At 41.4% G+C, this 15,597-nt stretch overlaps 1 protein-coding gene across 5 annotated transcripts in view; it reads right to left on the bottom strand.

Annotated features, from left to right (window-relative positions):
* The window catches only part of TPD52L1 (tumor protein D52-like 1), a 37,074-nt gene extending 21,686 nt beyond the window's left edge, over positions 1-15,388 (bottom strand). For all 5 annotated transcript variants that reach the window (XM_010148773.1, XM_010148769.1, XM_010148768.1 and 2 more), the window contains exons 1-2: positions 15,278-15,388; positions 5,779-5,927 (exon numbers count right to left, since the gene is read on the bottom strand). In XM_010148773.1, the coding sequence (XP_010147075.1) occupies positions 5,779-5,927; positions 15,278-15,325 (197 nt within the window). In that variant the 5' untranslated portion in view covers positions 15,326-15,388. The remainder of the gene's footprint in view (positions 1-5,778; positions 5,928-15,277) is intronic.
* Between the last annotated feature and the right edge of the window lie 209 nt (positions 15,389-15,597).

Consider the following 15,597-nt stretch of genomic DNA (forward strand, 5'->3'; position numbering starts at 1 on the left):
AGTTTCTGTCTGTGGGAGTAAAAGCTGAAAAGTCTTTTCAAAAACACAGCTTTGCGATACTCCTAACCTAGGTGGTACATTTGCATGGGTCCACTTCCCATGTGAAAAGCCCACCAAGTATATGGGCTTTGAGCCATTTCACTCCATTTCAGTACTACAGCCCTCAAAGAGAGAACGGGTTTTCTTTAAGTTTTTAGCTATTCTAATAATTTATTGGCCATGGCAAAACTGCTGATTACAGCGGTCTGAACATCTGGAGTACTGGTTTTTTGGGAAGATTAAGAGCAAAACCAACCGTTTTCATCTCCCTAGAAGCTATCCTCTATAGTTGTATTACTATTCCATCCGTGGGCTGAAAGGTTATTCATTTAAAACAGGGGAGGCTTATGCCTTCTTCCAGTTGCTAACGTTTCAAGAAAGAATGACAAAGGACCTTCTGGGAACTATTAGGCTGGAGTGAGGTTATTAGTGGGTCATTTCACAGATACAACTGCTCCTTAGAAACACAGTAGTACAGAAATATCTCCCCAAAAGACAACACTGTAATGCCTTAGGGTTTTTTCCCCCCACCCCTGAGGAGTACAGAGGAGCACCAACTCAAAAGCTGAGGGACAGACAAAGCTGAGCATGGTTACAATATATATGCTTAGCAAATGTCAAGGTTATCTTGTGGATCTATGCTCTTAGTGATTCATGTGAGGGATTGGCGAGGAGGATAAATTAACCCCTGTAACCTTCTCCATGTGTAATGCAATGCAATTCTGTAACTGCATTGAAGAATACTATTACTTGGGACCTTGACTGTTGGAAAAAAAAAAAAGGGGCAACAGGAGTCTCATGAATTTCAACAAAGGGAAAAGCAGTGTCCTGCAGCTTGGGATTAAAAACCCCATGCACCAGTAGAAGCTGAGGATCAACCAGCTGGAAAGCAGCCTTGCAGAAAAGGCCTGGAGTCCTGGTAGACGAGTTGAACATGGGTCAGCAATGTCCCCTCACCACAAAGGTGGCTAACAGTGTCCTGGGCTGTGTCAGGAACAGTGATTAAGGGTTGAGGGAGGTGATCCTTCCTCTCTACTCAGTGCTGGGTAAGGTCGCACCTTGAGTGCTGGGTCCTGGTCCACACTCCCCAGTACAAGGCAGACATGGACATACTGAAGCAAGTCCAGCAAAGGGCCATAAAGGTGTCAAAGGGTTTGGAGGATCTCTCGTATGAGGAAAGGCTGAGAAAGCTGGGACTGGTCTGCCTAGAGAAGAGAAGGCTCATGGGAGGATCTCATCAATGTGTATAAGTAACCTGATGAGAGGGAGTAGAGAAGATAGAGGTGGATTCTTCTCAGTGGTATCCAGTAAAAGTGTAAGAGGCAATGGGCACAAACTAAGTGCAAGAAATATTTAAACCAAACAAAAAGGTTGTTCACAATAATGGTAACTGAACACTGGAACAAGCTGACCAGAGAGGCCGTAGAGTCTCCATCCTTGGCAATACTCAAAAACCCGACTGCATATCATTCTGAACATCCTGCTTTAACTGACCCTGCTCTGAAAGTGAGAGTTAGTCTAGACAGTGTGGACAACCTCAACTATTCTGTGATTCTGTAAAAAACTACGTCAATCTTCACAGAAGCTATCTTTTTACCTTAACTGACTGCAGCGAAGATCTGAAGTACAGAAGGAACTGTGGGATCTGTGTTGAAGCACCACCAAACAGCTTTAACTTAGCAAACACACTGCATTCAGGTAACATGAAACCTTTCCTTTGTAGCAAAATGTTAATTAGAAAAGCTCAATTATGGTCTTTCTAAACACCCCTGTACAGACATTTTTAATGATTTCTTAAGCTAAAATAAATAACCTCAAAATCCACCAACATTACCTTGCTTCCAGCATTTAAATAAGAATGAATTATCTATGTTTAAAACATAAATAACGAACCTGGATTGCTAGCAGCTAACTGAATATCCACCCACCTCTATTCACTGGAAACCTGATCTTTAAAAAGGTGTGTGGGGGAAGTCATTCCAGTTGAATGCCTTACCACCATAAAAGCAAATTAAACTCGAGGCAATCATTTGCTCTCCAGTTACTGATATCCTCTATAACAGAACCCCCTGCCTTTCCTAACACATAGATTATACTAAAAATCAGTGCACTGAAGAACAGCAGGGGAAAGGAACTTGAAAAATGCATTATGATTCTGGTCATCATCGTAAGTGAAGGACTTCCAGGTGTATTTCATACAAGACTGAAAAATGCAAACAATATCAGAGGTATTCTTCAGAGAAAAACATATTGTTTGCATTTTTCAGAGGTATTCTTCAGAGAAAAACAAAGTTGATTAAAAAAAAAAGTTGATTTACTACATAAAACACCGTATATTACTGTTGCAAATGTAATGTCTTACTGGAGGTAGTTAGAATTGCTTTTGCATACCATAAAGCACAAGTTGATGACAAGGAAACGGACTGTACAGAACTGTATGTTGAGCCTGACAAAATCTTCAGCCTGGATGACATCAGCCTATTGATCTCCAGCTCTAGCTTCCCTCAGCAAGAAAACTTTTTCCCCTCCCTTTTAAGTCAAAACCACCCTTTAATGACAATTTGTGACATGTACATGTCAAATATGCTTAGGCTAACTCCTCAGCTGCCCATGGCCAACCAATTAAAATGTAAATGCTTAAAAATAGTCAGAACCTCAAGTTTATATTTAGTCATGCCAGGTGGCATCCATCCTATAAGTTCGGTCATGAGTCTTAACTAGGTGTTCAAACACCACAGAACTGTTTCTGAGAGAAGTCCACCCCTGTGCCTCTAGGTCCACTTTCACTCTAAGAATGAATCCCTAATTGGAGAAGTTAAAAAGATTATTAACAATAAGAGGACAAAATTTGGTGCTTAACTGTTCTCTGTGCCTTTGAAAAGTTCCCCATTAAAGTGGCTTTAATTTCTAGAAAAGCACTGCAGCTACAAAACCCAGTAACACTGAGTGAAAGCAAACTCTGCCTCCTTAAAAATGGTTCTTTTAAAAATTTTAAATGACTAATTGTGGATTTAGAAGCCTAAAGTACAAGTATGTAAATATTGTGAGCTTTTATTTTTTGAAATGGGCTTTTCACCCTTACTAAATCAAAGAATCTTGGTGAGTAATGCTATCCCATTGCTATTTTAGTGCAGCAGCCATGAATCACCTCTATTACTTAACCCATCCATTCTGAAGAATGCCGGATTACCATGATTGGTACTGGCATCAGTGTACCAGCATGAGTGTCAGCCAGAATTATATAGCAGTTGGACCATGGACATCAGATTTTCAAGAGCACAGATGGACTCCTGCTGCTCAGTTCCACATAACTACTTGTGAACACTCATCACCTAACGGCTCGGTTTTGAAACTCATCTTAAACAATAAGTAGCAACTATCATATTGATGAAGTCTCCTAACTCTCTCTATCCTTACGGAAAACGTCAACATTGTGAAGGAAAAATCATAGAATCATGGAATGGTTAGGGTTGGAAGGGACCTTAAAGATCATCTAGTTCCAACCCCCCTGCCATGGGCAGGGAAAATGAAAAGCTGTCTTGGAATTTGCTATCAAATTCTGAGTAAAAATGAAAGTTTTTGTTTCAGAATTTTCCTGTGTCACCCAGTAACTCCAGTTCAGATGTCTTGTGCCCCTTCTCTCTTCTAAAGCTCAGCGTCTCTAGACTATCCTCTCCTAGCACATGCCAGACATCTTCACCGAGCCAGCACTGGTGCTCCTGTGAATGACATGCCATGAGAAATAGGACCTAGCTGAGAAAGTCTCCTAAAGTTAGAGATGGGAGATATGCAAACTACATTTCCTATTAAAGGGGTTTATGCCTTATCTGACTTCTCATTAAAGAAAAAAGAATTATTATTTAATGTAAAAATTTGCATTTTCACTTTTTTTTTTTCCCAAGTCCCTGTCAGGGCCTTGAGTGCACCAAGAGGCACTGCACTGTTCCCTCCCACTCCCATGGGTTTGGTCACCTGAGCTCAAGGCCAGCTGCAAACCTGCGTACACTGTGAAACTGGGTAACCATGGGTAAGACTGTGGCGACAGTGCTGCACAAGGAAGAGTTGGAAGAAGCCTCGTTAAGCACATCTACCATTCACCTTAAGCCTAAGCCTTAGTGTATTTAAGGCCTTGGTCCTTGCTCAAGATATATTATGGCTGTGTCTGTACGTGGTCAGGTAACTCGCTGATCTTGACTCACAGATTTGACTTCCTGGTGTGACCTTGGACCTTACATATCACTGCAGACTCACTTGGAGATCTTGAATCCTCTGGCTTGACCCTGTTTACTGTCACTGGACCTGCTCTGCTTTCTTTGTTCAGGTACTGTGAGACAGCTCCTTCGTGGGTGATGCCACTGCCCTGCCTAATTCCCGGCTCAGATCTGTTGTGAAGCGTCTCACTGTTGCTTCTCCTTAAGTGTCAAATTCAGTTGTCAATTGAAAAAAAAGAAAGAAAAGAAAATTCAAATAACTTTTCAGACAGCATTTGAGATGAAAGGTGGGTGGTTCTTTGTACCAATGTTGCTATGAATTCAGCTTAAAAAGTTTTAGAGGAGCATGGTATATTCATATGTTTAAAGATCTGTCTGAAGCTGAGACCAGCCCCTCAGTAATTACCACGGCCTTCCCAGAGCTTTGGAATTCAGTTTTATTTACTCTCTCAGTGATGCTCCAGCAGAGATACAGAGCAAAAAGTCTTTGAAGTTTACAAGAAAAACTACCTATCCTGGGTTTGAATGTTTTTTTGGTGTCGGATTCAGGATAGGTCTTATCACTGTGTCCATGAATGTATTTTTAACTCCTTCCTTATGTAAGACAAAAGGCTTGAGCCATTAGTTCTTGGCAGCAAGCTGCAGCCCAAATAACCTCCCTCTCCTGCTTCTTCACCCAAGAACTAGTGCGTTTTTAAAAGGCACCCTCCTGGAAGGCAGCAACTGACAAACTACAGAATTCCACGGTACCATTGGTGTGGTTCAAAAAAGAAAAATTTCAAGTTAAAGGCATTTCAGCAGGGGAGAAACAGTTCACCTTGCTGTATTACTTTTCACCCTGGGAACCCAAAGCTGCTGATATATTACACAAGGTGAGTTTCACTGAACTCTTGGGAACTTAACACATTCTGCACAGTGGTAAACCAACGCTTTGAGAGGTACCAGGGACTTGCCTAAGAACACACTGCTGGAAAACAATAAAAAACTCAACATATGTAGGACCTATAAACTCAAACATGGTAGTTATTCCAACAGGGGTTTTTTGTTTCCTTCTGCACAGCCAAGAGCAGGAATTAGAGTCACACATCAACCAATCTTGCCAGCATTCTTTATCATTCAGATGATGGTTACTATTTCTTTAAATAGTTCCTAATGTTTTGTTAATTTTTATAACTTTTTTTACATTGCCTCTTTGGAAGTTGAAAACCATAATACATTGAGATTAAAAAAAAAAAAAAAAATCCTTTCTCTCACCAATAAGGTCTCTGCAGGAATGTTATAATACAGTGCCACAACAGTTTTAATTGCTGTGATTTTGCAAGAGTGAAGTGTGACACAGTAGCAGAGCATGTTGCTGCTGTGGAAGGGTTTTTTCCAGGTCTCCTTGCTCTAAGAGTTTGTTTGTCCCTGCGATCTACTCCTGCTGGCAGGTATTTCAATTGCTGATTCGTAACAGGGCTCATCAAGACAACACCTCCAACATGTGACACAACATACAAGAATGATTTTGTGCAAGGTCTGTACTCACGCAGAAGTTGTCTGCATGTCGTGCCAGCTTTTGCTAAAGTTCTGCTTCAGTTCATTCATCAGACTTATACCAAGCTTTTGTTTAATTTCAACCAGGTGCTTTTCTTTGGCTGCTAGTACTTGCCGCAAAGTTGAAATTTCATCCTCTAGCTGAGAGAGACAAAAAGGGGAGAGAAAGGTGTTAGCCTGTTCCCACAGAACGATAAACACATAGAATGTTAAGAGATTAAATGAATCTCACATAAACCGCCTTTTTTTTTTCTTGTGACTAGAAAGGGAGATTGAAGTGTTGAAGATCACAAAGACATGTCCAGAACAGAGCTGACACTACATTAAATTAATGTCTCTTACTATTCCACCCATGTGCACCATCACTGACACACATCTGATCAGAGAGAATTCTCCAGTAAGGAAGCAACCACTGAATCTTGACCAAGATCTGCCTTGGGGCATTAGGAGTCTCAAACATCAGCTTTCCACTCACAGGCAAAATGGGAATGGGCAGAACAAGAGAAGACTGGATCATTCAGGCAGATACCTCTCTTTGAAGGCATGGGCTTTTAACTTCATATCTGCAGTGTTTCACAGAATCACTAAGGTTGGAAAAGACCTACAAGATCATCTAGTCCAACTATCAACCCAACACTACCATACTATGTCCTCAAGCACTACCTCTAAACGTTTCTTGAACACCTCCAGGGATGGTGACTCCACCACTTCCCTGAGCAGCCTGTTCCAATGCCTGACTGCTCTTTCAGTGAAAAAGTTTTTCCTAATATCTAATCTCATCCTCCCCTGACACAACCTGAGGCCATTTCCTCTTGTCCATTTTTAGTCTTCCACTCATGAAACATAGATGCAAATTCTTAGAAGCACGTTAAAAAAAAAAACTGCACGACAAGATAGGACTTAAGAGTGTCATTAGAAGTTACAACCTTGTCACGAGTTTTATCTATGTATTTTAGGCCCTACATATTTTTATTTTACTATTTTGAAATACACAGCAGATGGACTGTTACCATGAGTGAACAGGTCCTACCCAAAGCACAGAAGCATTCAGACGACACAGCAGATTAGTCTTTTCAGAGCTCCTAGTCATTAACCAAACTGTGTGAAGTTTTAAAGATACCATTCGGCCCAAACAGAGGGATGGGATTTTCCCTGCAGTAGACATTATTTCAAACATTTAAACCAAGCCAGTGATTAAGCAAGGCAAGGACCAGAACACTTGACTGAGACGAGAGACCACTGAATCTGCCTGCCGCTGGCTCAGGATCCTCTCCCTTGGGCAGCACTCCTGCTAGCAGGGTTTGCATTCTTCATCTGGCAGGTTCCTAAGCAAATTATACAAGCAGCACTCAGGGGTACTGAAGCTAACAAGGACAAGTGACACCAGAGCAGCTGCCTTTCACTTCAGGTTTTAAGTTGCCTTACCAACTGTGTTCCTTCCTCCATATGTTTATAGGATGACATATGGTAACGTACCTGATTACCATATGTTAAGTTCTGTGGAATCACAGTCCCCCTGTGAATTAACTCCATAGGCTGCAGGGAATGAGGCAAGCACTCGCAGAATGAGTTGCCGACCTCCAGGGCTATATTCAGTATGTCAATACCAGCATTATTTTTATTTTACACACACACATGCATTCTGCTTCCCTGTAAAACTGACTGCAAGCTCATTGTTCTTGAATGAACATTAATTCTCAACCTTGAATCCCCAGCTATCAGTTTCTCTTTTGACACTACCTGCTATCTAAACTATTCAAGCAGCTCAGGAATTAAGCAGCAAGACTATGAACACAAGACAAAATCACGACCTCGGTGAAGCAGGCACCAGTATTCACCAATGCCTGTAATGCCAACACTTCGCTGGTAGACCACATAACAAGCCAAAATTGCTTTACTGCTTCCCCACGTACTTTATGCTGTATTATATTCCTACTCTGCAAATGAAACGCTGTCAAGAGGCAGCGTGAGTTCTCCTTCTGGGAGGATAACTGGTTAAATGCTTACAGAAAGAAGAAATCATAAATGTCAGCATCCCTCAGGCAGCAGTTGAGAGCTCCCTTTAGTTGTTTCCCACCCAGAGCAAACCCTTTAGTGCACAAGGCTGCCTGAGTAACACTGCCAAAGAACTTAAACCAATACTAGTATGCTTACACGTACTTAAACATTAATGCTTTCCATATGGGCTAGCACTAGGCTGCTCATTAGGTGCCTGGATATGTAAACATTCAAGGGCTTCTATTAAAATTACTTTCCATCTGTTCTGTTGAATAGACACCTAAAGCTGTAAAGCCCTAAGCAAGCATTAACCATGTGCTCAATAGTGTAAGTATGAACAACATTTTTGACTGTATGAAAGACAATAAATTGGTTTTGTTTTGAGATGAGAGTCTGGTTTTGATTTGAAAAAATTCTCCTCAAGTTCCATTTTAAAATAATGGAAGATACAAAGACTCCCTCAAGTGCTCAGATATCAGTGACTGAAGACTGAAGTAGACAGAAAGGATTAGGGATTTACAGTGGGATCTTGAAAAGCATTTAAGCAGGTTACATACCTAACTCCCACGAAAGTCAGGCATCACCTGCTTAAGCATTTTGGAAAAGTCCACTGTTACAAACGCAGACTCCACTGAGAAACTTAAGGTTTAAGTCAACAGGAATACAAGCTTCTAGTTCTCACGTTTCCCTTTTTTCTAAATGCAACAGAGTCAGAAGAATAGAGATGCTTCAAAGAGGGACAAAGATCCTGTGCTGGTTTTAGTTGGGACAGAGTTAATTTTCTTCACAGTAACTGTATGAGGTTATGTTTTGGATCTGTGCTGAGCAGAGTATTGATAACACTGGTGTTTTTAGTTGTTGCTGAGGAGGGTCTGTACCATTTAAGGCCTTTTTCGGTTTCTGGTGCTGTGCCTGTGTTCCCAGCTTTTCACTACAAGAAGCTGGGAGGGGACACGGTCGGGACGGCTGGGCCAGACTGGCCAAGGGAGTATTTCAGTCCCTAAAACGACACGCTCAGTCTATGAGGTGGGAGGTTGGGCCAGGGGTGGGTGCTCTGACTCAATCAGCATTTGAGCAGTTTTATCATTTGTTGTCTTTTCCGTTTTTTTCACTGTAAGTTATTAGTACTGTTAGTATTGTCGGTATCATTATTTTATTTCATTTACTTTCAATTATTAAATTGTTCTTATCTCAACCCACGAGTTACCTTGTCTTTTCCCCGATTCTCCTCCTCCACTGCGGGAGGGGAGAGGTGAGCAAGTGGCTGTGTGGTACTTAGTTCATGGCTGGGATTAAACCACAGCAGTTCCCTTCTCCCTTTTCGTGGGCTTAGAAATCAGAGTTAATAACTATTTTTTCTTCATTATTGTGTCGGACGTTTGCAAAAGCAAGGAGAGGAGCTGACCACCTAAGGCATGATGATTCCCATGATTACCTGACATGACTAAAATGGACATCACACAAAGGTGAGGCCCCATGAAAAAAATCCACAACTACTGACAGACCTCTCTGAAGACTAGGACTGTTCGATAATATGGAAGAAGGACACTGAGGTCCAGGTAAGTCCAGCACACAAACACAAAGAAGTATTTTCCCTTATTTTGCCTTTTTTATTATTTTAGGGCAAACTGTATGTTTTAGAGGGTTGAACATCCTTTTAAGGTTGATGATCTCTAAGGTCTTTTCCAACCTAGTGATTCTATGATTCTATGATTACCTGACATGACTAAAATGGACATCACACAAAGGTGAGGCCCCATGAAAAAAATCCACAACTACTGACAGACCTCTCTGAAGACTAGGACTGTTCGATAATATGGAAGAAGGACACTGAGGTCCAGGTAAGTCCAGCACACAAACACAAAGAAGTATTTTCCCTTATTTTGCCTTTTTTATTATTTTAGGGCAAACTGTATGTTTTAGAGGGTTGAACATCCTTTTAAGGTTGTGGCATGCCTGAAAACAACACGCCAGTAATTCTCCCACATATAAGCTTTCCCATTTTTTTCCAGTAGACACAAAACTTCTAAAAAAACAAATCAGAAAGTACTTATAGAATCACAGAATCATTTGGGTTGGAAGGGACCTTAAAGCCCATCTAGTTCCAAGCCCCCTGCCATGGGCAGGGACACCTTCCACTAGACCAGGTTGCTCAAAGCCTCATCCAGCCTGGCCTTGAACACTTCCAGGGATGGGGCATCCACAGCTTCTCTGGGCAACCTGTTCCAGTGCTTCACTACCCTCTCTGGGAAGAACTTCTTCCTGATATCTAATCTAAAACCTCCCCACTTTCAATTTAAACCCATAAATTTTATTCAGTAAAACACAACATTTTGGATAAACTACTATTCATAAATAGTTATGTCAGTTGGTATTATCCATATTCTGAGATACACACAGTACTATGTAAAATGTGGAGGTGGAAAGACTCAGCTATTGGCTGGAATAATACTGATGAATGGGTTGAATGGTAAGCTGAATAGTAAATTGAGTTATTTATTAGGCGTGTTTTAAGGATCAAGGCAGTAAGTAATTTAAATATTAAGAGGCTACAACTTAAAACAGAAGCTAGCATAGTAAAATGTGTACTTCCAACTTAGATTAAGCATTTTTTTTCCCCTGCCACTAAACAACCCAAATGCGTAGTTCCCTGGCCTGGCTGTTTGCACAGCCCTTCTCACCATGGGGAGCTGAACCAGATAACAGCCATCACAGAAAAAACAAGAGCTATTTTTAAGCAAAATCAGTTCTTAGATCCAGTGCAGACAAAGTGCAAGTACATGTCTGGGCACAGCACAAGAGGCAAGAACAAGTGGCTGGAGATGGAGAAGAGAGGAAGGCAGAAATCAATTAAAGCAGCACAAGCAGTACACCCACTGGGGTCATGGTCTGTGATATGTACTACAGGCATACATCCCTACTGAAGGAAGGCATACACGGCTGTTTAGGAGTGAGAACTACCTGCAGGACAGGCTGAGAGAATTGGGCTTGTTCAGCCTGGAAAAGGGAAGGCTCCAGGGAGACCTTATAGCAGAAGGGGCTACAAGGAAGCTGGGGGGAGCACTTTTTACAAGGGCCTGTAGTGACAGGACAAGGGGTAATGGGTTTTAATTGAAAGTGGGTAAGTTTAGATTAGGTATCAGGAAGAAGTTTTTCATGGAGAGGGTAGTGAAGCACTGGAACAGGTTGCCCAGATGGATGCCCTATCCCTGGAGTGTTCAAGGTCAGGCTGGATGGGGCTTTAAGCAACCTGATCTAGTGGGAGGGGGTCTTGCCCATGGGGCAGGGGTTGGAACTAGATGGTCTTTAAGGTCCCTGCCAACCCAAGCTGTTCTGTGATTCTAAGAAAAAATAAAGCAATTAACACAACCAACATCAGAAGGGTAACAATATGCTGAGAAAATTTTAGACGGAACAGGCAACTATTGCAAAGCCAGCAAAGAAATGGGGGCCATGGTCCCCTGACAGAGGGGGTCTTGGAGTCAGTGCTGTCCCAAGGAACTCCCACAGGCCCCTGTGAGCTGGTACTCTCTGGCTGCACCACCACAATTCACCCCTGCACAGTGGCATCACTCACTAGCGCACAGCTCAGCACCTCAGCTCAGACAGGAGGCATGCAGGTGAAAATAGCAGGGGCAGAAAGTCTGAGAGAGCACTGCCACAAAACCTCACATCGTGGAACTACAGCTTGGAAATACCCTGGATGCTGAGGCCAGGCTCACACACTTCCCCACCACAGGGACCACCACGGCAGCCAGAATGCAGCGTGCATCTGCCTGCCTGTGTTAGAACTGAACATCTCTGCAAAGCCATAGCTTGTAAGAAAAGCTGGAAAACATGTGACAGACAAAAATATAATAGGGAAGGACCAGCTATATCGCTGGATAGCAAGCAACTATAAGGGACACTTGATCACAGAAAGAAGCTCACTTTGTGAGGAAGAAAATCACCTTTTACTTCACTTCATTTGCTTTCAAAATAAAAAAAACACCTAACCCCCACAAGACTGCATCTTCTCTATACCGTTCTTTCACATAATCCTTTCTATGTCAGAAGACACAAAGTTACAGCAAACATACAGAAAAAGTCTCTCAATGAAGCCAATCTATAGAACTCTTAAATTTTGATTACCTATTGTATTTAGTGAACTAGTGATTGTTACTGAATTGTTACCCTTTCTCAAAATTGCTGAGTATTGGAACATGCATATTAAAATGCATAAACTATTTGTAAGAAAATGTAAGCACCTTACAACTACTTTCTTTAAAAGGCTGCCATAGTAACTGTGAACACCATAACACAGCACAAGAAAATAACAGGCACTTCACCTCTGCACCAAGTCATGTAGCTCAAATTTGACACCATCAGGCAGAGTACCTGTTGATTTATAAGTTTTTTTGTGGGGGAGCAGTACCCAGAGATATCAGGGACACTCAAATAAAATTAGCCAGAAGTTTGCAGAAAAATCCTTCCTCCAACTGGGAATAAACGTGCAGTAACACTCACAGCTGAACTCAGGACCTGTGCATCAGCTAGGAAGCTTGTAGGTCACACCAGAAAGCTGCTTTTGAGAAGGTATGGGAGGGGAGGACAGCAAGGAGTAAATGACTGCTTTGATGAGGGTAATGGAAGGATAACAGACAACAGTGAGCAAAATAGCTCAAAACCTCAGCCCCCGTCATGACTCAGGAGCCACTGCACCATGCTCCTCACACCAAGGGAGGAAGGGAACAGAAAAAAAAGTAAACCTGTTCTTCTAACAAGCTTCTGGCCTTATGTAAAAGATTTTGGGCTACAATTTTCTGCTATTACTCTGAAGTGTCAGGCTGACCTCTGCTAATTCACATGACTGCCAGAAGTTCCTGTAAGCATCAGTTATTTTATTTGCACTGTAGACATTCTAAGGCTCAATTGCACTCAGAGCCCCGCTGTGTTAGCCAGACTACAAGAACAGAGTTAGTCCACACTCAGAAAATCTACCAGTCAGTAGAGAGCCTACTAGCAGGGAATAGGCAAAGTGTACACAGGAAACCTGTCAGGAAAACAGCAGCACCAGCTTCCCTCCTAATGGCAGGGAGGGAAGGAGGAAGAAGACAAAGAACATACACAGCAGGCACACAACGCAGAGATGGAACGTATTTTTCTGTTTAAATATATGCACAACAGGTGCTCACAACAGCTCCCCATCAGATCAACTCTTAAGTGACTGCAGCATTAAGGAAGATTTGAACCTTTTGGAACAATCAGAAGAAAGGTGCTTGTTCCTACAGGCTCAGACAGACTCAAACAGTTATTACCTGTGTTTACGTAAGGAGATGGAAGAAAACAAAGCTACCACCGGTGGAGCAGAGGGGGCTTGAAAGTCAAGAATAACAGGTTTTCAAAAGGAAACATTAGCCAATTCCCACAGAGGTTTCTTTCTGAAGGAGTCACGGTCTTACACTTTTTTTACAGTCTTTTCTAAGAATGATAAGCCTCATTTATGTTTTGACTTGGTCACTCTCAATTCAAGTTTTCAAAACCCTTCTTAGCATAATTATCAGTTTTATTTTGGTTTTAAGCATAAACTGTGTGCTAGTAAACTGCTGCGAGCAATTCAGAAAATAATTTCTAGGTCAGCCAAGATCATAAATTTGAAAGGCAATTTCTCACTTGTGTGTTGGTACATGAATTAAAGCATTTCTACCATGAGCCACTGAGAACTCCCTGCTCCCACAGTAATCAGCAAGCAGGAAGGATGCCCAGAAACTCTTGAGATTAATTCTCTTGAGAGAGGCATATCATTCTCAGATGGTTGCAGGAAGTTCTTTTTTCTTCTTTGTTTCCATCTGTCTCTTAAGTCCCTTCCACCAGGAAAGGGAATCACAGAATGGCTGTGGTCAGAAGGGACCTCTGAGGGTTATCTGGTCCGACTCCGCTGTCCAAGCAGGGCCACCTAGAGCCAGTTGCTCAGGACCGTGCCCAGATGGCTTCTGAATATCTCCAGGGGTGGAGACTCCACAATCTCTCTCGGCAACCTGCACCGGTGCTTGGTTACCCTCACGGTAAAAATGCGCTTCCGGATATTCAGAGGGAATCTCCTGTGGTTCAAGTCTGTGCCCACTGCTTTGGTCCTGATGAAAAGCCAATAACGAACATCCCAACTCCAATCTCATTGCTATGGGATGAACCCATAGCAATGTAAAGTTTCCATTTCCGTCTTATTATTTACAAATGTGACTGAATTAGCAAAAAAAGTAAACATTAACTAGCAGCTTGGAAACACAAGGCTTGATAAAACATTCAGAGGAAAAAAAAAAATCTTTTGGGTTTTGTTTCACTAGGAAATCCTAAATCAGCACTGAAGGTAGATGACTTGACAGTCATTAAGAATGTGACTTCTTAGAGTATTTAACATTACTACTTAATATGAATTTAAGTATTTCTGTTGTATGAAAGACAGGAATCAATCTGCGAAATAACGATCCTCTGGATGCGCCCATTCTGGGTGTGGGTGCAACCAGAGGCATATAGCAGCAAATGCTTCACAGAGCACTACAGGAAGATTACAAAGGAATGCTTTTTCCCTAGCCAGTTTACACTTTGCAGGTATATGCTCACAGTCCCAAATTTTGAGTTTCCTACTATCCAAACGGGTTGTTTTATTCTTGCTATGTGAAGTTTCCAACCCACTGTCTTAAAAATTCATTACTTCAATTCAGAGAAAAACAAATCCTCCCCCCTTCATACAGCTGTGGTTTCTGTCACTTGTCTCATATTTAAAATAAGTAAACCTTCACTTTTTCCCATTCTCTCATTTTGGAATTCACTTCTGTTTCTGCAGTATTCAGCAGCAGTAATTAAAACTTAATCCACTCTACCACTGTAGACTGAATCTAAACAATCTCTTTAATTTTTGTAATAAAAAGACCACATGGTTCACACCTTTTTCCTCCCGTCTCCTTATGTATTATTTTTCTTGGTGTCATGACATCTCTTCATGGTGTCATGACATCTCCTGAAGTTCTTTAGTTAAGCAAACAACAAATGCAAACCAAAAATATAACCCTCTCCAAACACAGCAGTGCCAAAGGAAACAATAATGTGCTGAAATTACTGTGCTCATCATCATCAGTCTCTTCTGTAACCATCAGCAGCAGCTCTTCCTCTGAGCACCACAGAAAAATCTTTTCCATCAAGTGTCACAAACACTGTAACAACAATACCATAGCTCTAAGAAGAACACCTTTCATTCTTTAGAAAGCAAGGTTTATAAACAAAGACACGTCTTGACTAAAATGGTAAAGTATATTTAACATTCTCTCTACAATCACCAAGAAGATGATACTTAATCTTCAAAAAATATCTAAGGAAATTAATGACTTAATATTGTTTTAGCCTAGATTAATGTTACTAAAAAGGAAAACCATACCTTTATGATGTGTGCATCATCCTATAATATCTTCCAGTTCAAGGAAGTAGAAGTAACACTCACAGAAACGCAAATTCATTACCTTAGCTAGCTCAATCTTTAACTCTTCTTTTTCTTCTTCAGAAATCATACTGGTGAAATCAACATCAGTGACCACATCTTCATCTGCTTCATGCAAAGACTGGGTTTCCAACAGGCCTTAAAGTAAAAAGGTCAAGACAACCATTATCAATTATTTCAGCTATGATACTGACCTCTCTCTCCTAAAATATAATCATGATGTAATATTCACCCACTAGGAAAAACCAAACAAACAAGCAAAGAAAAATAAAACAGCCTTTTCCTGCTAAAGGTCATTTGGATTCTGCTACTCACTGCTTCAGAAAAGCTCCTTGAAGTATC

The sequence above is a fragment of the Eurypyga helias genome, unplaced genomic scaffold (assembly GCF_000690775.1).
Source record: "Eurypyga helias isolate BGI_N326 unplaced genomic scaffold, ASM69077v1 scaffold37283, whole genome shotgun sequence".
Taxonomy (NCBI): Eukaryota; Metazoa; Chordata; class Aves; order Eurypygiformes; family Eurypygidae; genus Eurypyga; species Eurypyga helias.